At 40.3% G+C, this 14338-nt stretch overlaps 2 protein-coding genes across 2 annotated transcripts; one reads left to right on the top strand and one right to left on the bottom strand.

Annotated features, from left to right (window-relative positions):
• The first annotated feature begins 50 nt into the window (after nt 1-50).
• On the top strand, nt 51-5247 carry LOC114538162 (arylsulfatase E-like). The gene is made up of 4 exons (XM_028559281.1): nt 51-546; nt 1050-1556; nt 2020-2217; nt 4294-5247. The coding sequence occupies exons 1-4, from the start codon at nt 111-113 to the stop codon at nt 4908-4910; spliced, it is 1758 nt and encodes a 585-aa protein (XP_028415082.1). The 5' UTR covers nt 51-110; the 3' UTR covers nt 4911-5247.
• A 505-nt stretch (nt 5248-5752) lies between these two features.
• Nucleotides 5753-13715, bottom strand: LOC114538177 (eukaryotic translation initiation factor 3 subunit A-like). The gene is made up of 20 exons (XM_028559300.1): nt 13606-13715; nt 12198-12686; nt 11902-11960; nt 11640-11780; nt 11322-11530; nt 10905-11076; nt 10503-10694; nt 10278-10394; nt 9859-9951; nt 9423-9515; nt 9080-9217; nt 8748-8957; nt 8274-8492; nt 8035-8157; nt 7680-7833; nt 7318-7500; nt 6788-7027; nt 6452-6709; nt 6093-6320; nt 5753-5989 (listed from the first exon to the last, which is right to left on the bottom strand). Exons 1-20 carry the CDS (start codon nt 13652-13654, stop codon nt 5874-5876), a joined length of 3483 nt encoding a protein of 1160 aa, XP_028415101.1. The 5' UTR covers nt 13655-13715; the 3' UTR covers nt 5753-5873.
• Nucleotides 13716-14338: the final 623 nt, after the last annotated feature.

The following is a 14338-nucleotide window of genomic DNA, read 5'->3' as shown; positions in this document are numbered from 1 at the left end:
GTTCCAATTCCAATCATGTTTTGTATGAAAACCACGAGGTTCAGCTGCCTCGTATCCAGGTCCCTGGCGCTTGAGATTAGGTCACCCAAACCAAACAAATCGACAGCAAAATGTATATTCTCGGAAAGTCGCAAGGATTCTTCGATTTTCGGAGATTCTTCGATTCTTCGACGAGCAAATTATTCTGCTCGTTCCTATTCGCTAGTGTTTTATGCAATGTCGAAGCGGGAAGACCAAATTTTGTTGTATTCATTGTAGATGACCTGGGCATCGGTGACATTGGCTGTTTTGGTAACGACACGATTAAGACGCCAAATATTGATAGCATCGCATCGCAAGGAGTGAGATTAAACCACAATTTAGCTCCTTATTCCATGTGTACCCCAAGCAGGGCTGCCACCCTCACAGGAAGGTATGCCGTGAGGTCTGGCTTCGCTGCTGGCCCAGGCGATGTGAGAGTTATATCAGAACTTGCTATGTCTGGTGGTTTGCCAGCTAACGAGATCACGCTTGCAGAAATTTTGAGGGACGATGGCTATAGAACGGGTTTGTATTTTTATATATTAGTGCATTCTTGGCAGTAAAAATTTGTAAAGTAAAAGAATCGACAATAATATTACCTGATATAAATAAAATGTTCTCACTTTATGTTTACACGATTCACTACCAAATGCAATACGATATTGACCTATTGTTGTTAAAGTTTAAAGTGGCTAGAACAATTAACACCGATAACACGTGTATGTCTGCATGTTAGTATGTACCTTTCTGCTGGCGAGTAAATAAATTGGAAAGCTACTCTGTGCCGAGCTCTGGGTTACAACAGGCTTACACTTTACAGCAACCAGCAATTTAAAGATGGTTTTCTTGGCGATAACCAGGTCCTTCCCAAAACTCTTATCGCCGTTTTTCATGCGTGCAAATAGATGTGACATTTGCATTGTACGAATATTATATCAGAATATACGAGTTATATTAACTAGGTAAATTTTAAATCTGAGCGAACAGCAAGCCAGTGAGGAACAATGCATTTCTGTTTCCCTACGTAGGTCTGATTGGAAAATGGCATCTGGGATTGAACTGCGAGAACAATAACGACTCCTGCCACAATCCAATCAACGCTGGATTTCAGGAATATTACGGTCTGCCTTTTACCAATGTCGGTGGGATATGTACGCGCCCGGAGGATGGGGCGAGGGCGGTAAAGAAATCCCAGGAAAAAGCCAGGAACCGTATTATAGCCACCTTACTCCTCGCTATTGGACTCTATTCTCTGGGAATCGTATCGGCAAAGTCTGCATTGATATTTGCACTAGTATTTTCAATCATTTTCTCGTTACCTCCGTTAATTCTGAAGATGGTCATATCGAGAATGGAGTGTCCGTTGATGCGGGATTTTAATATTGTGGAACAACCCGTTGTCATTGAAAATTTGACTGTGAGATTTACCGAAGAAGCAAAGAGCTTTGTCAGGCGAAATAAAGAACATCCTTTTCTTCTTTTTATGTGCTATATAAAGGTTCACACATCTCTCTTCACCTCACCGAAGTTCAAAGGTAAATACAACAAGTTTTTCGTTGTCCTATACACGTTGTCAGATCAACACATACATATTTATAATAAAATTACAATGTCAATGACTAGTGCCTGGTTTCCATTTAGTCGCGTGGGTCGTTAACATATCAACGTAGCTGGTGTGATAGAATATTTCTGTCTGTCTAATTTGAATACAGAAATAAGGTCTATTCGAAGTAAATAGTTTATTTTCAATAGAAGTACGTAAAAAATGCATAAGATGTAATGCATAAGTCATTCACAAGATATATGACAGTATTTTTAAACTTTGGCTTATCCACCGTTTAAGCTAAACGCCTTTCGAACAACTGGCCCTGTACTATAATTAAGAAGCCGTGGAAAAAACAGTATTCGAACTTTAGCCGTGCGGAAAACATGCAGTAGCTGTCAAAACAGTATTCGGACGTTAGCTAGCTGCATTCAGTCAACTTGGGCATTCTTTAGGCCACAGCGTTCATGGAAATTACGGTGACAACGTCGAAGAAATGGATTGGAGTGTCGGAGAAATAATTTCAAGTCTCAGAGATGAGAACCTTTTGACGAACACGATGGTGTATTTCACCTCAGACCACGGGCCACATTTGGAAGAGACTATGGATACGGGGGAGTACTGCGGGGGATGGAGGGGGAATTACACAGGAGGTGAGTTGATTGTGAGGAGTAAAGTTCGTAGTGGTCATAACCGGTTCTTTTGCAACACAAATCCAGTTTTCTGGAATATCCGTTTAGAAATTAGTGTTGGAAAAACATTTTGGAAGACGATTTTGCCGTTAAAATTGGGGTGCGTGCTCTTTGAGAAACGAAGCATAATCGTTATGAAAGAGTTATGAAAATCGTTATATAACATAACTGCTCTGATTTATAGACACATTCCCATTTGTCTTAAAATAAGACTGTCCGTCCGCGCGAGCCAAGCACGTTTTGTTTTTTAGGCCCATCACGGTCGCGAAAAACGCAGTACGCGAAAAACCTGAGAACGAGGATGGTATATCACTAGTGTCCAGGCTTCCACAGGTTGGAATTCAATATGGCGGCAAATGTGAAAGTTTACCTCTTCAACCTCGTCCTAATATCTCTTTGATTCCATGGACAACACCGTTCATTTTCATTTTCCTGACACAATAGTGTTATCAATCTTTTATCACCTCTCTCTTCCCGACTTAAGAAATGCGTCGATAGTTTGTAAACAGTGGAATAATTTGGCCCGATCCACGTGGAGAAAATGGCTAAAACGTTGGGAAACTACATCGAAGATTAATATTTTTGGCGATGAGAATAAAATCACAGATGATGTATTGAAGTCTTGCTTCACGATAGGAAAAGAGAAGTGGTTACCTCACCCAATAGCCAGGCTTCGAGAGTACGTCACTGTGAATATTGAAAACGCCGAGGTGAATGATTGCGAGTTTTCTGGCTTCAACTCGTCGGAACTTACTCGTATAACTCTCCTCGTACGACTAAACCCGTACTGTGCCTTCACCACGAGAGGCAAAGATTCAAATGACAGTGATATTGTCAGCGCGTGTAAACAATTCTGGATGGAAGAATTTTGGTCAGGTCAAGTGGAAGAGGATTCAGAATGTTCTTCATCATCAGGTCAAGGTCAAGGGATATTTGACTCTTACGAAGATATCCTAAAACAAGCTAACTATGTATCTCGCCAGGCAGCACTCGATAGAATCCTTGATTTTTTACATCCGGAAAAGTATTTTGGTTGCTATGGAGATGATGCAATGGGACGTTCGAAACCATACCTGGTTGATGAAGAAGGGAATGTGGTGAAAACCAATCATCGGAAAACCAATGATGAAGAGGAGGATGAAGAGCCACCTGAGGAAGAATACGGTGATGACGCCCAGCCTTTGTCACTGGACATCTACAATGAACTCAAAGCAATATTCGCTGACAAAAGTGACAATTTCATATTCTACTTCCTGACAAATGGCTGCTGTAATGAAAATGAAAGATATGGTTATTACATGTTAATTAGTGACACTGCAGTGTTTCATGTAAAACAAATTTATGTTTTATGACTTTGTGATATTCACTTTTGTTGAGCTCGTTTTGCAAGCAAGTTCATATTGTATTTTGATGGGATTTGAAGTTGTGTTTAGTAGCACCGTGCAGCCAAACGTTTTTTAATTACCTGTCTTAGGCCTCCAAGTGTGTCAGATTTCAGCAACAATCTTGAAATGTAAGGGGTGAGGTTGAAAAAGAAACTATGAACAAAGTGTTTAAAAGTTTATTATTTAGGAAGTGTATGTTAGACGTAAAAGCAATAGATAAATAAATGAGGTATTTCAGCTATTATCCATTGTTTTCAATGCGTTCAGATTTAGTAGAGATATGCACCTATTCTTTTTTTCGGCACATGAAAAGTTTGAGAAGTGCTATTCGCTAAGCAAAAAAGGAACAGCAGGTGTTGTATGCCGTGAAAATCAGACTTCAGAGGCCACAGACGCCTTCAAAATTATTTATACTTTTTCAACAATTCATTGTATCAGCCATAGGTAAAGACTTCGTACTTGAAATAGCAAAGTTGAGAAAAGATTACGACGTTCGTTTTGAAACAAACTTTCTCACATCTCAAAACCATTTCATGATAGATTGTCGACCTTACGATGATGATCACCAGTCAATTTTTGCAACCTTAGAGTTGGAATTTCTGTTACTATTATAGAAACAGTTTCTCAAATCTCAATTGCGTCGTTTTTGCAGGAAAAGGTCAAAGTTGGGAAGGCGGTATCCGTGTGCCAACAGCCGTCATGTGGAAAGACAAACTCCCTGAAGGCATCACCATCAACGAGCCTACAAATACAATGGATATTTTTACAACAATGACCAAACTTGCGGGCTCCAGTGTGCCTGAAGACAGACTTATCGACGGCAAAGACATCTTTCCGTTGTTAAAGCAAGAGGAATCCGTCTCTCCGCACGAGTTCATGTTCCATTACTGTGGCTCTTCGATACACGCGGTCAGATACAGACCGCGGGATGGTAATATCACCTGGAAAGCACATTTTGTAACTCCGATTTGGTCACCTGGCAAGCAGGAATGTGAAAGAGAGGATATTGTGTGTGGGTGCTTCGGTGACCACGTTGTCCAACATGATCCACCGTTGCTCTACGATATCACCAATGATCCATACGAGAGCAACCCACTTGAGACAGGAGACTATAAAGATGTGATACTGAAGATGAAAGAAGCTACAAAACGTCATAAATTGGGAGTTAAACCGGTTCCGTCTCAACTCTCATATCCGCACAATGTTTGGCGTTCGTCTCTCCAACCTTGCTGTAACTTCCCATACTGTACTTGTGTTGAAAATTCCTGAACTTTCCGCTGCAGTCTTCGTCAGTTTAAATCATGCAACGGAAGAGAACATTTGCTGGGATTTTCTATCTCATTTCGGGCAAAGAACGATGTGATGTAAATATGATTCACAAGTTGCGAGAAAGTGTTTGTTTTATTGGTTGTTTTGGCGATATTTTGCTTTGAAAACATGTCCTTCGGAAGACGCGAAATAAATGACGAGTTAAACAACGTGCCTTTTGAAAACATTTATAAGCTTACAGATTATGAATTATTCCTCCTACACCGTTTTGTCTTGACTGCATCCATGTTCATCTTTCCTATCTGTCATGCTTCATATATCTTGTTCTTCTCGTTTTACTTTCTTTACACAAAGTTTATGAAACGCTTTTGCAAAAAGGTTTACGAAACGACAGTTAAATTCCTGACGTACGTTCTCATTGAAATACAAACTTTTTGTCTTAGCCAATTGGAAAGTTCGTTGATTACTAGTCGTTACACGCGCATGCGCATAACTTACAAAACCACCCAACGTCGATCGTCCATGACATAGAATTTGGACCATAGATATTATAAATAACACTGTGTTATTATAAATAACGTCGTGTTATTTATAATCTCTATCCATTATTTGGACAACTTTGGATGCACCTATGTTCTCCCGGGTTCCGGGTGTAATTCCTAATCTCCGAGCGGAATTGGTACCCTCGCTGGCGCTCCGCGCCCGCTCCCGCTCGGGGACAAAAACCATAATACCAGCTGGTTGAGTGATTCCTTTTATTAGAAGTTAAATTTTCAATTTGATAATCTTTCATTTCAAATATTTTAAAAAGACTTTTGAATTAAAGTCTTTTTATCAAAGAATGATACTTAAGAATATGGATTCATGCTCTTTATTAGTTCTCCCCGTAACATATTATTTTCTAAGATTTAGTTTGACGAACAGCAAATTTGAGCAATAAGATTCGTATGTACCTATATGTCCCTAACGACCCCCGACTGTGGTCCAGCCATCGCTACCATCCCCCTCCGGCTTCCGGTCACGTTCGCCGCTACTAGTGACACCGCTGCCCCCTTTACGAGCCGCCGACCATGAACGACCTACAAAAACGAAAACAGCAGTTAGAAAAGGCAATGCAGCATTGATTTCTTGAACATGAAATTTGTTTTAACTACGAATGAAAGAATAACATGAAGTAGCTACCTTCAGACCGGACGGCAGGAGGTCCATCACGTCGCCATGGTCCAGGATCTCTTTCATCATCTCTGTTCCTCCATCTTCCTCCACCCTCTCTATCGTCTGGACGCCGTGGGGGTCCTCGGTCATCTGAGTAACGGTCACCACCCGCACGGGGAGGTGGGCCACGATCATCTCTAGGGGGACCTCTGCTGCCACGCCAGGAACTGTCACCATCATCTCTAAACCCACCGCCTGCAATTATCATTAGTAACTTTATTAGTACATTCCATCTTAACCCTCACCCATATACATCCTCCCTTCACCCATCTCAAATTTAAGCGGGAAGAAGGAATGTGCCGACTGCATTTGTCACGTGTGCTTACCTCTGGGCGGTGGTCCATCACGAGGTCCTGAACCACGGTCACCTCCGTCGCGATCACGATCACGATCCCGACCCCATGCCGGGCGGTCACGATCATCCCCGCGGTCGTACCCGCCGCCACGTGGTCCACCCCGGTCTTGGTCACGACTCCACCCTCCACGGTCTTGATCCCGGTCACGACCCCATCCCCCACGGTCACGATCTTGGTCACGACCCCAAGGACGCCCTTGGTCACGGTCCCTTCCCCACGCTGGACGACCTAAAAAACAACACGTGAACTTGTCTATCAACGAAAAGCCTACATTTCAAGTGTGAAGTGGGCACGTGAAATACCCACCTCCATCGCGGTCCCTATCCATGTCCCGATCACGTGCAAAGCGGTCTCGATCACGATCCTGGTCACGTGAACCCCAAGCACCACCGCGGTCGCCACGGTCATCACGGCCCCACGCACGACCACTCTCGCGATCATCACGACCCCAGCCCGGGCGATCTCGATCCATCTCGCGATCTCCACGGCGCCACGCGCGATCACCACCATCTTGACCGGGGGGGCGCCACGAACCACCCTCCGATTCTGTATGAAGAATGAACAAGTGGGTTACGGCATTGACAGGTTGTCGATAAGAGGTTGAGATTATGAGACGTACTGTACAATGGGGGATTGTAGAAGACAATGAGAGATGTCGATGAGAGGTAATGAGGGATGATGAGGGTTTGTGCGAGATACTAAGGGTACATGATGGATAATGAGAGCTGTTGAGGGAAAATTGATACGGGATTAATAGGGTTGATGAGGGATTATTAGGGATGATGAGGAATGAAAGAAGGGTGGGAAATATCACACGGTGTATGTAAAACACTCACCGTCTCGCCCAACTTTCATTTCCCGCTCTTTTTCCTTCCTGGCCTCTTCTTCTCTTCGTTCAATTTCCATCTCTTTCTCTCGTTTCTTTCGTTCAATTTCATCCAGTTTCGCTTTCCTTTCTCTCTCCTCGGCCTCTTTTCGTTCATTCTCCTCGCGAGCAATCCTCTCCTTTTCTTCTCGCTCTGAAAACAAAACATGGACGTTCAAATCTCAAAGTGTTGAAAAATTGAATGAAAAAACTCGCATTTAAGCACGGGAAACTGAAATCCCCTCGGAACAACTGTAATTAAAATGCTCCTATGTGTTTTTTCTGCCACAAAACAGCCAAATACGCTTAGCAAACGATAAACAAAAACTCAACCTTTGCGTAATCGTTCCTCTTCGGCCTTTCGCTTCGCCTCCTCTTTCTCTCGTTGATATTTGACTTTCCTCTCACGGATTCGATCCAACCTACGATTGTTCAGGCGTTCTTTGCGAATATTGTTCAATTCTTCCTCGAATTTCTCATTCTTAGCCTAAAGCCCAGAAAACATTTCAAAAATTAGGCGTTTTATCGTTCAGTTTCGACAAAATTGTGTTCATATGGTGGTGCTTTGCTATTCGAAAACTTTTAAACAAGTAGCGAGCGCCATGTTTTTACAAGTCGTTGAGAGGTTTGCTTTAGTATTTTGTGAACACTTCATGGTTACAAGATGTGCATACGAAATCTAGTTTACCTCGTGAGCTTTCTTTCGGCTTTCAGCCAACTTTTCAAGGAATGCATCTCGGTCGTCCAGGATTCTCAACAAACGATTCTTCATTTCCATCGCTTTTTCCCGCTCACGAATCGCATTTTTTATCTGAAATATGACATGCCATAAAGTATAGATTGGTATAATTTGTTATAGCAAAATTATTATGATTTCTGGGTTTAAAAGGAATTCGGCTTGCTGTTGCTCGCAATTCATCATATTACCGTATTCTCTTGTTCTTCATCCCAGAACTCCTTATCAGCCACAACAAACTCTTCGTATTGCTTCACCAACAAAGGTATTTCCTCCAGCCTTTTCGCTCTCTCGAAATGATCAACTCTCTTCTCTTGAAGTCGCAATTTATGCTGAGTTTCCTTTTTCTCCCTGTCCAGTTGTTCAACCTGACGAGCCATGATGTCGTCAGCATCCATTTCTTCTATTTCCTGAAAATATAACAAGACACATTCTTGACCACATAATTTTCAATAATTATCATCCATTGTCCTCCTTTAACACTGAACCACCATCACCTATGATCCACGAACATCACTCATTATCAACTATATTACCACTCTCAACCATCACCATTCTCAACCATCATTCCTCACTATCAATCACTATCGCATATCATCACTCATTATCCCCTATTATCAAGATCCACCTATCACATGTTATCAACTTTTACCCGACTAACATACCTGTTCTGTCAAATTCTTCAAAGCTCGGGCACCAACAGTAGTTTTCTTTAAAGCCATAATCTTCTCCATTGCTTGTTTCTTCTCAATTTCCTGAAGCTCTCGTTGTTTTCGCTTTTCCTCCCTCATAGTCGCTTCGGCTTCGAGTCGTTGGCGTTCGGCAGCCAACGCCTTGTCTCGTTGCTTGTCGCGTTCAGCTTGTTCCTCTTTTACCTTCAAGAAAAAACACAACAGATTCAAACTTATGAAAATTTAAAACCCCAACAAGGAGCTATACACGAGATTAAGAGTCATAGTTGGAATTCATTAGATAGCAAACAAAACAAACACCTTACCTTCTTGATGCTCAAGTTCTCCAAATGCTCCTTTCGTTTTTCAATCATTTGCTTTCGTTTCAACATATCTTGATGCTCTCGTTTCGCTGTCTGTTCGTACGCGGCCATAGCATCTTCCAAGGTCTTTGCACGCTCCATCTAAACATGAGTTCAAATCAATATTTAACCAGAAACTACATCAATTGTTCCCACTCAAAATCCTAAAATTCTGCCTTCAAAACATTCACCAGCGTTTCAAACTCGCCAGTGTACAATACACGACGGAAAGAAGGATGAATATTAGATTAAACTTTTAAATGTACACACATCTGGGTTTGTTAAAGCCGAAAACATTTACACTTACCACTATTTCTGGCGGTTGCAAGATTTGAATAGCTTTGTGAAGAGCCTGAGACATTACAATCAACTGACTTCGTATTTTTTCTGAAGACAACGACTACAGTTAAAAAAACAACGATATTTTTATATCAATATGGATCAAATGTACACAGCATTATATCAACAAACATTGTCGTTCTTTATAAAACGAGTTCTCTTAATTTTAACACAGTGCAAGTGGCTACCGAGATATGTACAATATGTATGTACATGTATTGTATATTTTCATTTGGTTTTGCATCAGTGAAAGAGATATTATTCATAACAATTATTCATACTAGAAATACATTTCAACATCATATGCAAAACCATCTTTCTTTTATGAAGAAGATGGTGACTTTTTGGGGCAGAAATCAATCAAAATTTGATGTCATTTTCTCAGCGATTTAAAAGTGTTTTACCTGAAAATATGGTCCGTCCATGACCTCTTCCTTTTGGTCAACGCTGAGATCTGAACGGAAACTGATCGAATTCGAGCGATGATCGATAAGAACCTAGAGCAATGGACGACATAGAAAGACTAAGATCACTTCTCGTGGTGAATTGCCACTGAAATATTACGTATAAGTCAAAATCCAAAGTTCTGCATCAGTCTATGGGTGATGAAGTTACTCATCAAATTTCAGAAAAAGAAAATTGATCATCATTTGCAGAAAATATATCCTAATATATTCCCACTCTGTTCTGTTCAACCACTTCACTCTGAACTGATCTAATTTGCTCTATCCCACCCAGTTATTTTCACTTCATTCTGCTTCATTTGCTGCCATAATCTCTCCAACTCTTTCATTTCATCTCATTTTATTATACTTCAACAAACCTGTAAATTATTTCGTTTTGCTGCCTCAACAACAACTTTTTCCAAGTTGAAAACATCCGTAAAGGAGGCTAACTCCAGCAACTTTGGAATCGAAATAGTCTGATACACTTGTGAAACCTGTAGACAATTTTGAAACAGGATTATGTTTAATTTGTCAACTTGTACTGAATTACAACATTTCTCCAGGCAAAAGACACACTTCGCTTCTTGCTTATTTGCCATTACCTGGTTGAGAAGTTTAACAATGGTGATATCCTGAAGTGGTTTAACATAAGTGCTAAGCTCTTCATTTTCGCTCAAAATATTTGTGACGCCTTCCACATCTTTGCACAGTTCCAATGGATTAAAATCAACTTCAAGCCATTGGTACAAATTCTTGATTTCTGGCATAGCGTAGTCAAGAACATTCAACTTTATCTGCAAAAGAATTCAAACAAGCTTATTGTAGATTCTTTAGTTAGTAAGATGAGATGCATTTTTAAAAATTTGATATCATATAATTGTTATCTAACAACTCAACTTTCATTGAATTGACAGATACAATACTGTTTGTGAGACATACAGATTTTTGCAGATGATGTTTTTATCATTTTATTCCCATTTGGATATGAACTTGATTGTACTAACCAAATCTCCGACAAGTTTCTTTCGAGTAGGCACAGTTGGCAAGCTCAAAAGTGTGGCCAGACGTCGAGATTTCTCACGGGCAACTTCGTCAAACATCAAGTATTTGTCGGATTCAGTTTGAGGCAAAGGCAATGGAATTGAAAGAACAGCAACCAGAAGACGAGATGCCATTCTGAATAAGAAAGATTAAACACAAACATGTAGTTGAAATGGTTTCTGTACAATTTAATAATAATAATATTTATACAGGAGTGTCCAGTTCAGCGAAGGCAGGTTTAAATGGAGTACAAACAGGAAGTGGAATGAATATTAACAAGGCTCAGATTTCACTTCCACTACCATTGGAGGATCATGAACCAATCAAAGGCAGTGAATCTATCAGATTAATCAATCACAAGCAGTTTTAGCTTGTCTTACTTTTGTTGTTCTTCAGGTGTTATTGTCTTCTTCTGTTCCCTGCACAGCACAAACAATCGTTGCAAAGCAGCAGCATGATAGAGATAGTTGCGAGATTTCCAGAAAACCAATGCTGTCTTTTGATAGTAGTTTGCAAGCAGTTGTGGCTTAGGTGTCTTCTTTGCAAGTTGCATCAAATTGTAGATATCTTCGACTGCTTTGAATGCTTCCTGCGTGACAAAATAAACCGCTGCATATTTCACATTTCGTACGTCACATTTCAATCTAATTGGTTAACTAATATAAGCTAGCATAAAGTCATTTTGCTAAGACACCGACCTGCCATAATTCCATAGCAATAGCACTGTCTAGTTGAGCAAGCCTTGTCTCCAAATGCATTTGAATGCTGTCCGCATTGCTCAAGTTCACTGCATTAGTTTGCCCTTGATGTCTGATGATCAATTGGAGATGATTTCGTAGCTAAACATAATAAAAATAATGAACTAAAGTCCTTGGAAAGACTTTCCACCTTGCATTTTAATGGTTGATGGAGTACCATTCATAACTAGCATTCATACCCAGACAATTATGTAGTACTTACATTATCGCACAGTTTACGAAACTCAGTTCTCCTTGTATACTTTAGACAGAATTTAAATGCTAAATAAGTAAAACAATAACAATTCAATAAAAGAAGTCTAAAATCTAGACAAAAAAGAGTATTCTTCAGTTTTGCATCAGTCTATGGGTGATGAAATTACTCATCAATTTTCAGAAGAAAAATGATCATCATTTGCAAAAAATATATATATCCTAATCTTGTCCATCTTGTTCTATTCTATCCACTTTTTACAACATTGTTTTCTTTATTTTTCTACAAAATTTTCTTTCCCATACCTTGTTGTGCAACCTCGTGATACAACTTCTCAACACGAGCGTTGTTCCTCAACAACTCCAGCACATTGCGATAGGCTTCCCATAGAAATTTCACCCACGGAGTAACCATCAACCTGTCAACACGATCTTGACTCACTTCCCCGCTAACAAAGCTCAACAATATACTCTCAGGTGTCTGTATTTCTTCAAGATCTTCAACATCCACCTTCTCTCGAGATTCCTCCTGCGCTGCCTCCGCCTTCTTCTCACTCAGGGTGAGAAAATATCGGACGACATCTTCCAGAGAAGCAACATTGACTTGTTGGGAGATGAGCTTGTATTGGTACATCCCCTCCTTGGCTTCATGGCTTTGACGCAGGTCGACGCACAGCTCTAGGTACTTGCGAAGGATCGGTTCGTGGATCTTTTGCAAAGTGCGATGTTTCTTGCTTTTAATGACATCGCGCAATGCAGCAAGAGCTTCTTCCTTCTTGCCAACTTCAATAAACTCTTTAAATAAACAGAGAAATGATTATACAATAAAACAGTTGATCAAGTGAATTACAAATGTCTACCACTGCTTTGGAATAGACTTTCCATATTAATTCAAGCTGAGAACTTGTGACAAGGTTAGTCTAGCACTACACATGAATCGAAGAACTGTACTTTGTTATACTAGGGGATTATAGGATCTGTTCAACCCTATGATATGATCAGTTCAACATCTATAATAGGGGTAAAAGCTAAGGGGTGAGGCTATTAAAGAATAAATAGGAATGCCCAGAAGATACATACTCCTTAGTCAAGTATTCTTAAAGATGTCACTCTTTCAAGTAAGAAAAAATCATGGCAGTGCATCCCATTGGAGTCCTCAACTCATATGAAAGCACATTTTTACAATAAGACCCTTTTAAAAAGAGCAACTTTCTACCCATGTGAAAGAATATTTTACTGCAGGAATCCAGAAAAAAATCTATCACAGGCAATCAGGCGAGTCTTTATATTACTGATCTACAATCTACAATGCACTATATCCCTGCAAAGTATCTATTACTAGACTAAAGATTATTATTATGATTAATCCTATACAGATTTAATAATAAAACGATGTTATAATGATCGAAACACGTATTATAATGCGGCTGACCAGTTCATGAGGTAAATGATAGACAGCTTAAAGACGATCAGGTTAACAAAAGCACTGTATGACCTCACGTTTATTCAATTCGTATACATGTGCAGTAAATTTCGTTCAAACAAAACGACGATCGCTTTTATACACCATTTTACTTGCGAAATACGAGTGAACTTCACACACACTATTATGAACTGTACTGTCTGTACATCTTTCAGACAAACATAAAACAACTTTATACACACATCGCAAACTCGGAATCGTGTTTAAATAGCAATCGAGGATTCATCCTACCGTTTGCCCTTTTCAAAGCGTTCTCCGGCTTCTGAAAATACGCCGGCATGCTGTATCTTTGTTGAAGAAGTGTTTCGTATTTTTCTTCAGTCGACCTCCATGTGCCTTTCCTCGAGAAAAACGATGAATCAACACTTGATTTGCATAGAATTGTGGGATCGCACACTGATCTATGTATGCGGGGAGTGGCTTTTTGGTTAGAAGTACATGTTTTTAAAATAAAGAGTTACAAAGTTTGCTTACCAAAAATCGTCAACTACAGTCTGTTTCATCCATATGGGAATCTTCAGGTGGTAGACATTCGACAATCACAAACGAAACCCCAGCCCCAAGGCCGAATCAAACGAGTACCCAAGTCCTGAAGTCCATCGCAAGTTTACTTGCTGTGACTTGTGTCAGACGATAGACAAGTCTTTGCAAGTCATCGCAAGTAGACAGCCAACGAGATACAAGCAAGCACAAGCAAAAAACTTGCGACGGACTTGCGTCTTCGTTTGATTCCGGGCTTCACACTCAAAGCCAACTCTAAACTCAACCCCAATCACAACCTCAAACCCAATACCAACCTACACCCAAGCACAATATCCACCCACATAGACCCCAACCCCAAACGCAACCTCAAGCCATACCTCAACCTTACCCCCACCGAAACTAATCTGGTCTCAAACCTAATAATCAACCACAATAAACATACATACACTGATACACAACAACCACAAATTGGATTTGATAA

This window comes from Dendronephthya gigantea, unplaced genomic scaffold, assembly GCF_004324835.1.
Source record: "Dendronephthya gigantea isolate DGI-Jeju-01 unplaced genomic scaffold, DenGig_1.0 000176F, whole genome shotgun sequence".
Taxonomy (NCBI): Eukaryota; Metazoa; Cnidaria; class Anthozoa; order Malacalcyonacea; family Nephtheidae; genus Dendronephthya; species Dendronephthya gigantea.
Note: the sequence above shows the minus strand (reverse complement) of the source record. Positions and strands in the feature narration are given on the sequence as shown.

Bases quoted from the DNA above. Each gene is read 5' to 3' on its own strand.
- LOC114538162 (XM_028559281.1), top strand. From the start codon at position 111: ATGTATATTCTCGGAAAGTCGCAAGGATTCTTCGATTTTCGGAGATTC. The intron at 1,557-2,019 runs GTAAATACAACA...GGCATTCTTTAG, and splicing joins CACCTCACCGAAGTTCAAAG to GCCACAGCGTTCATGGAAAT. The intron at 2,218-4,293 runs GTGAGTTGATTG...TCGTTTTTGCAG, and splicing joins GAGGGGGAATTACACAGGAG to GAAAAGGTCAAAGTTGGGAA.
- LOC114538177 (XM_028559300.1), bottom strand. From the start codon at position 13,654: ATGCCGGCGTATTTTCAGAAGCCGGAGAACGCTTTGAAAAGGGCAAAC. The intron at 9,218-9,422 runs GTAAGTGTAAAT...ACTCATGTTTAG, and splicing joins TGCAACCGCCAGAAATAGTG to ATGGAGCGTGCAAAGACCTT. The intron at 7,834-8,034 runs GTAAACTAGATT...TCTGGGCTTTAG, and splicing joins GCCGAAAGAAAGCTCACGAG to GCTAAGAATGAGAAATTCGA.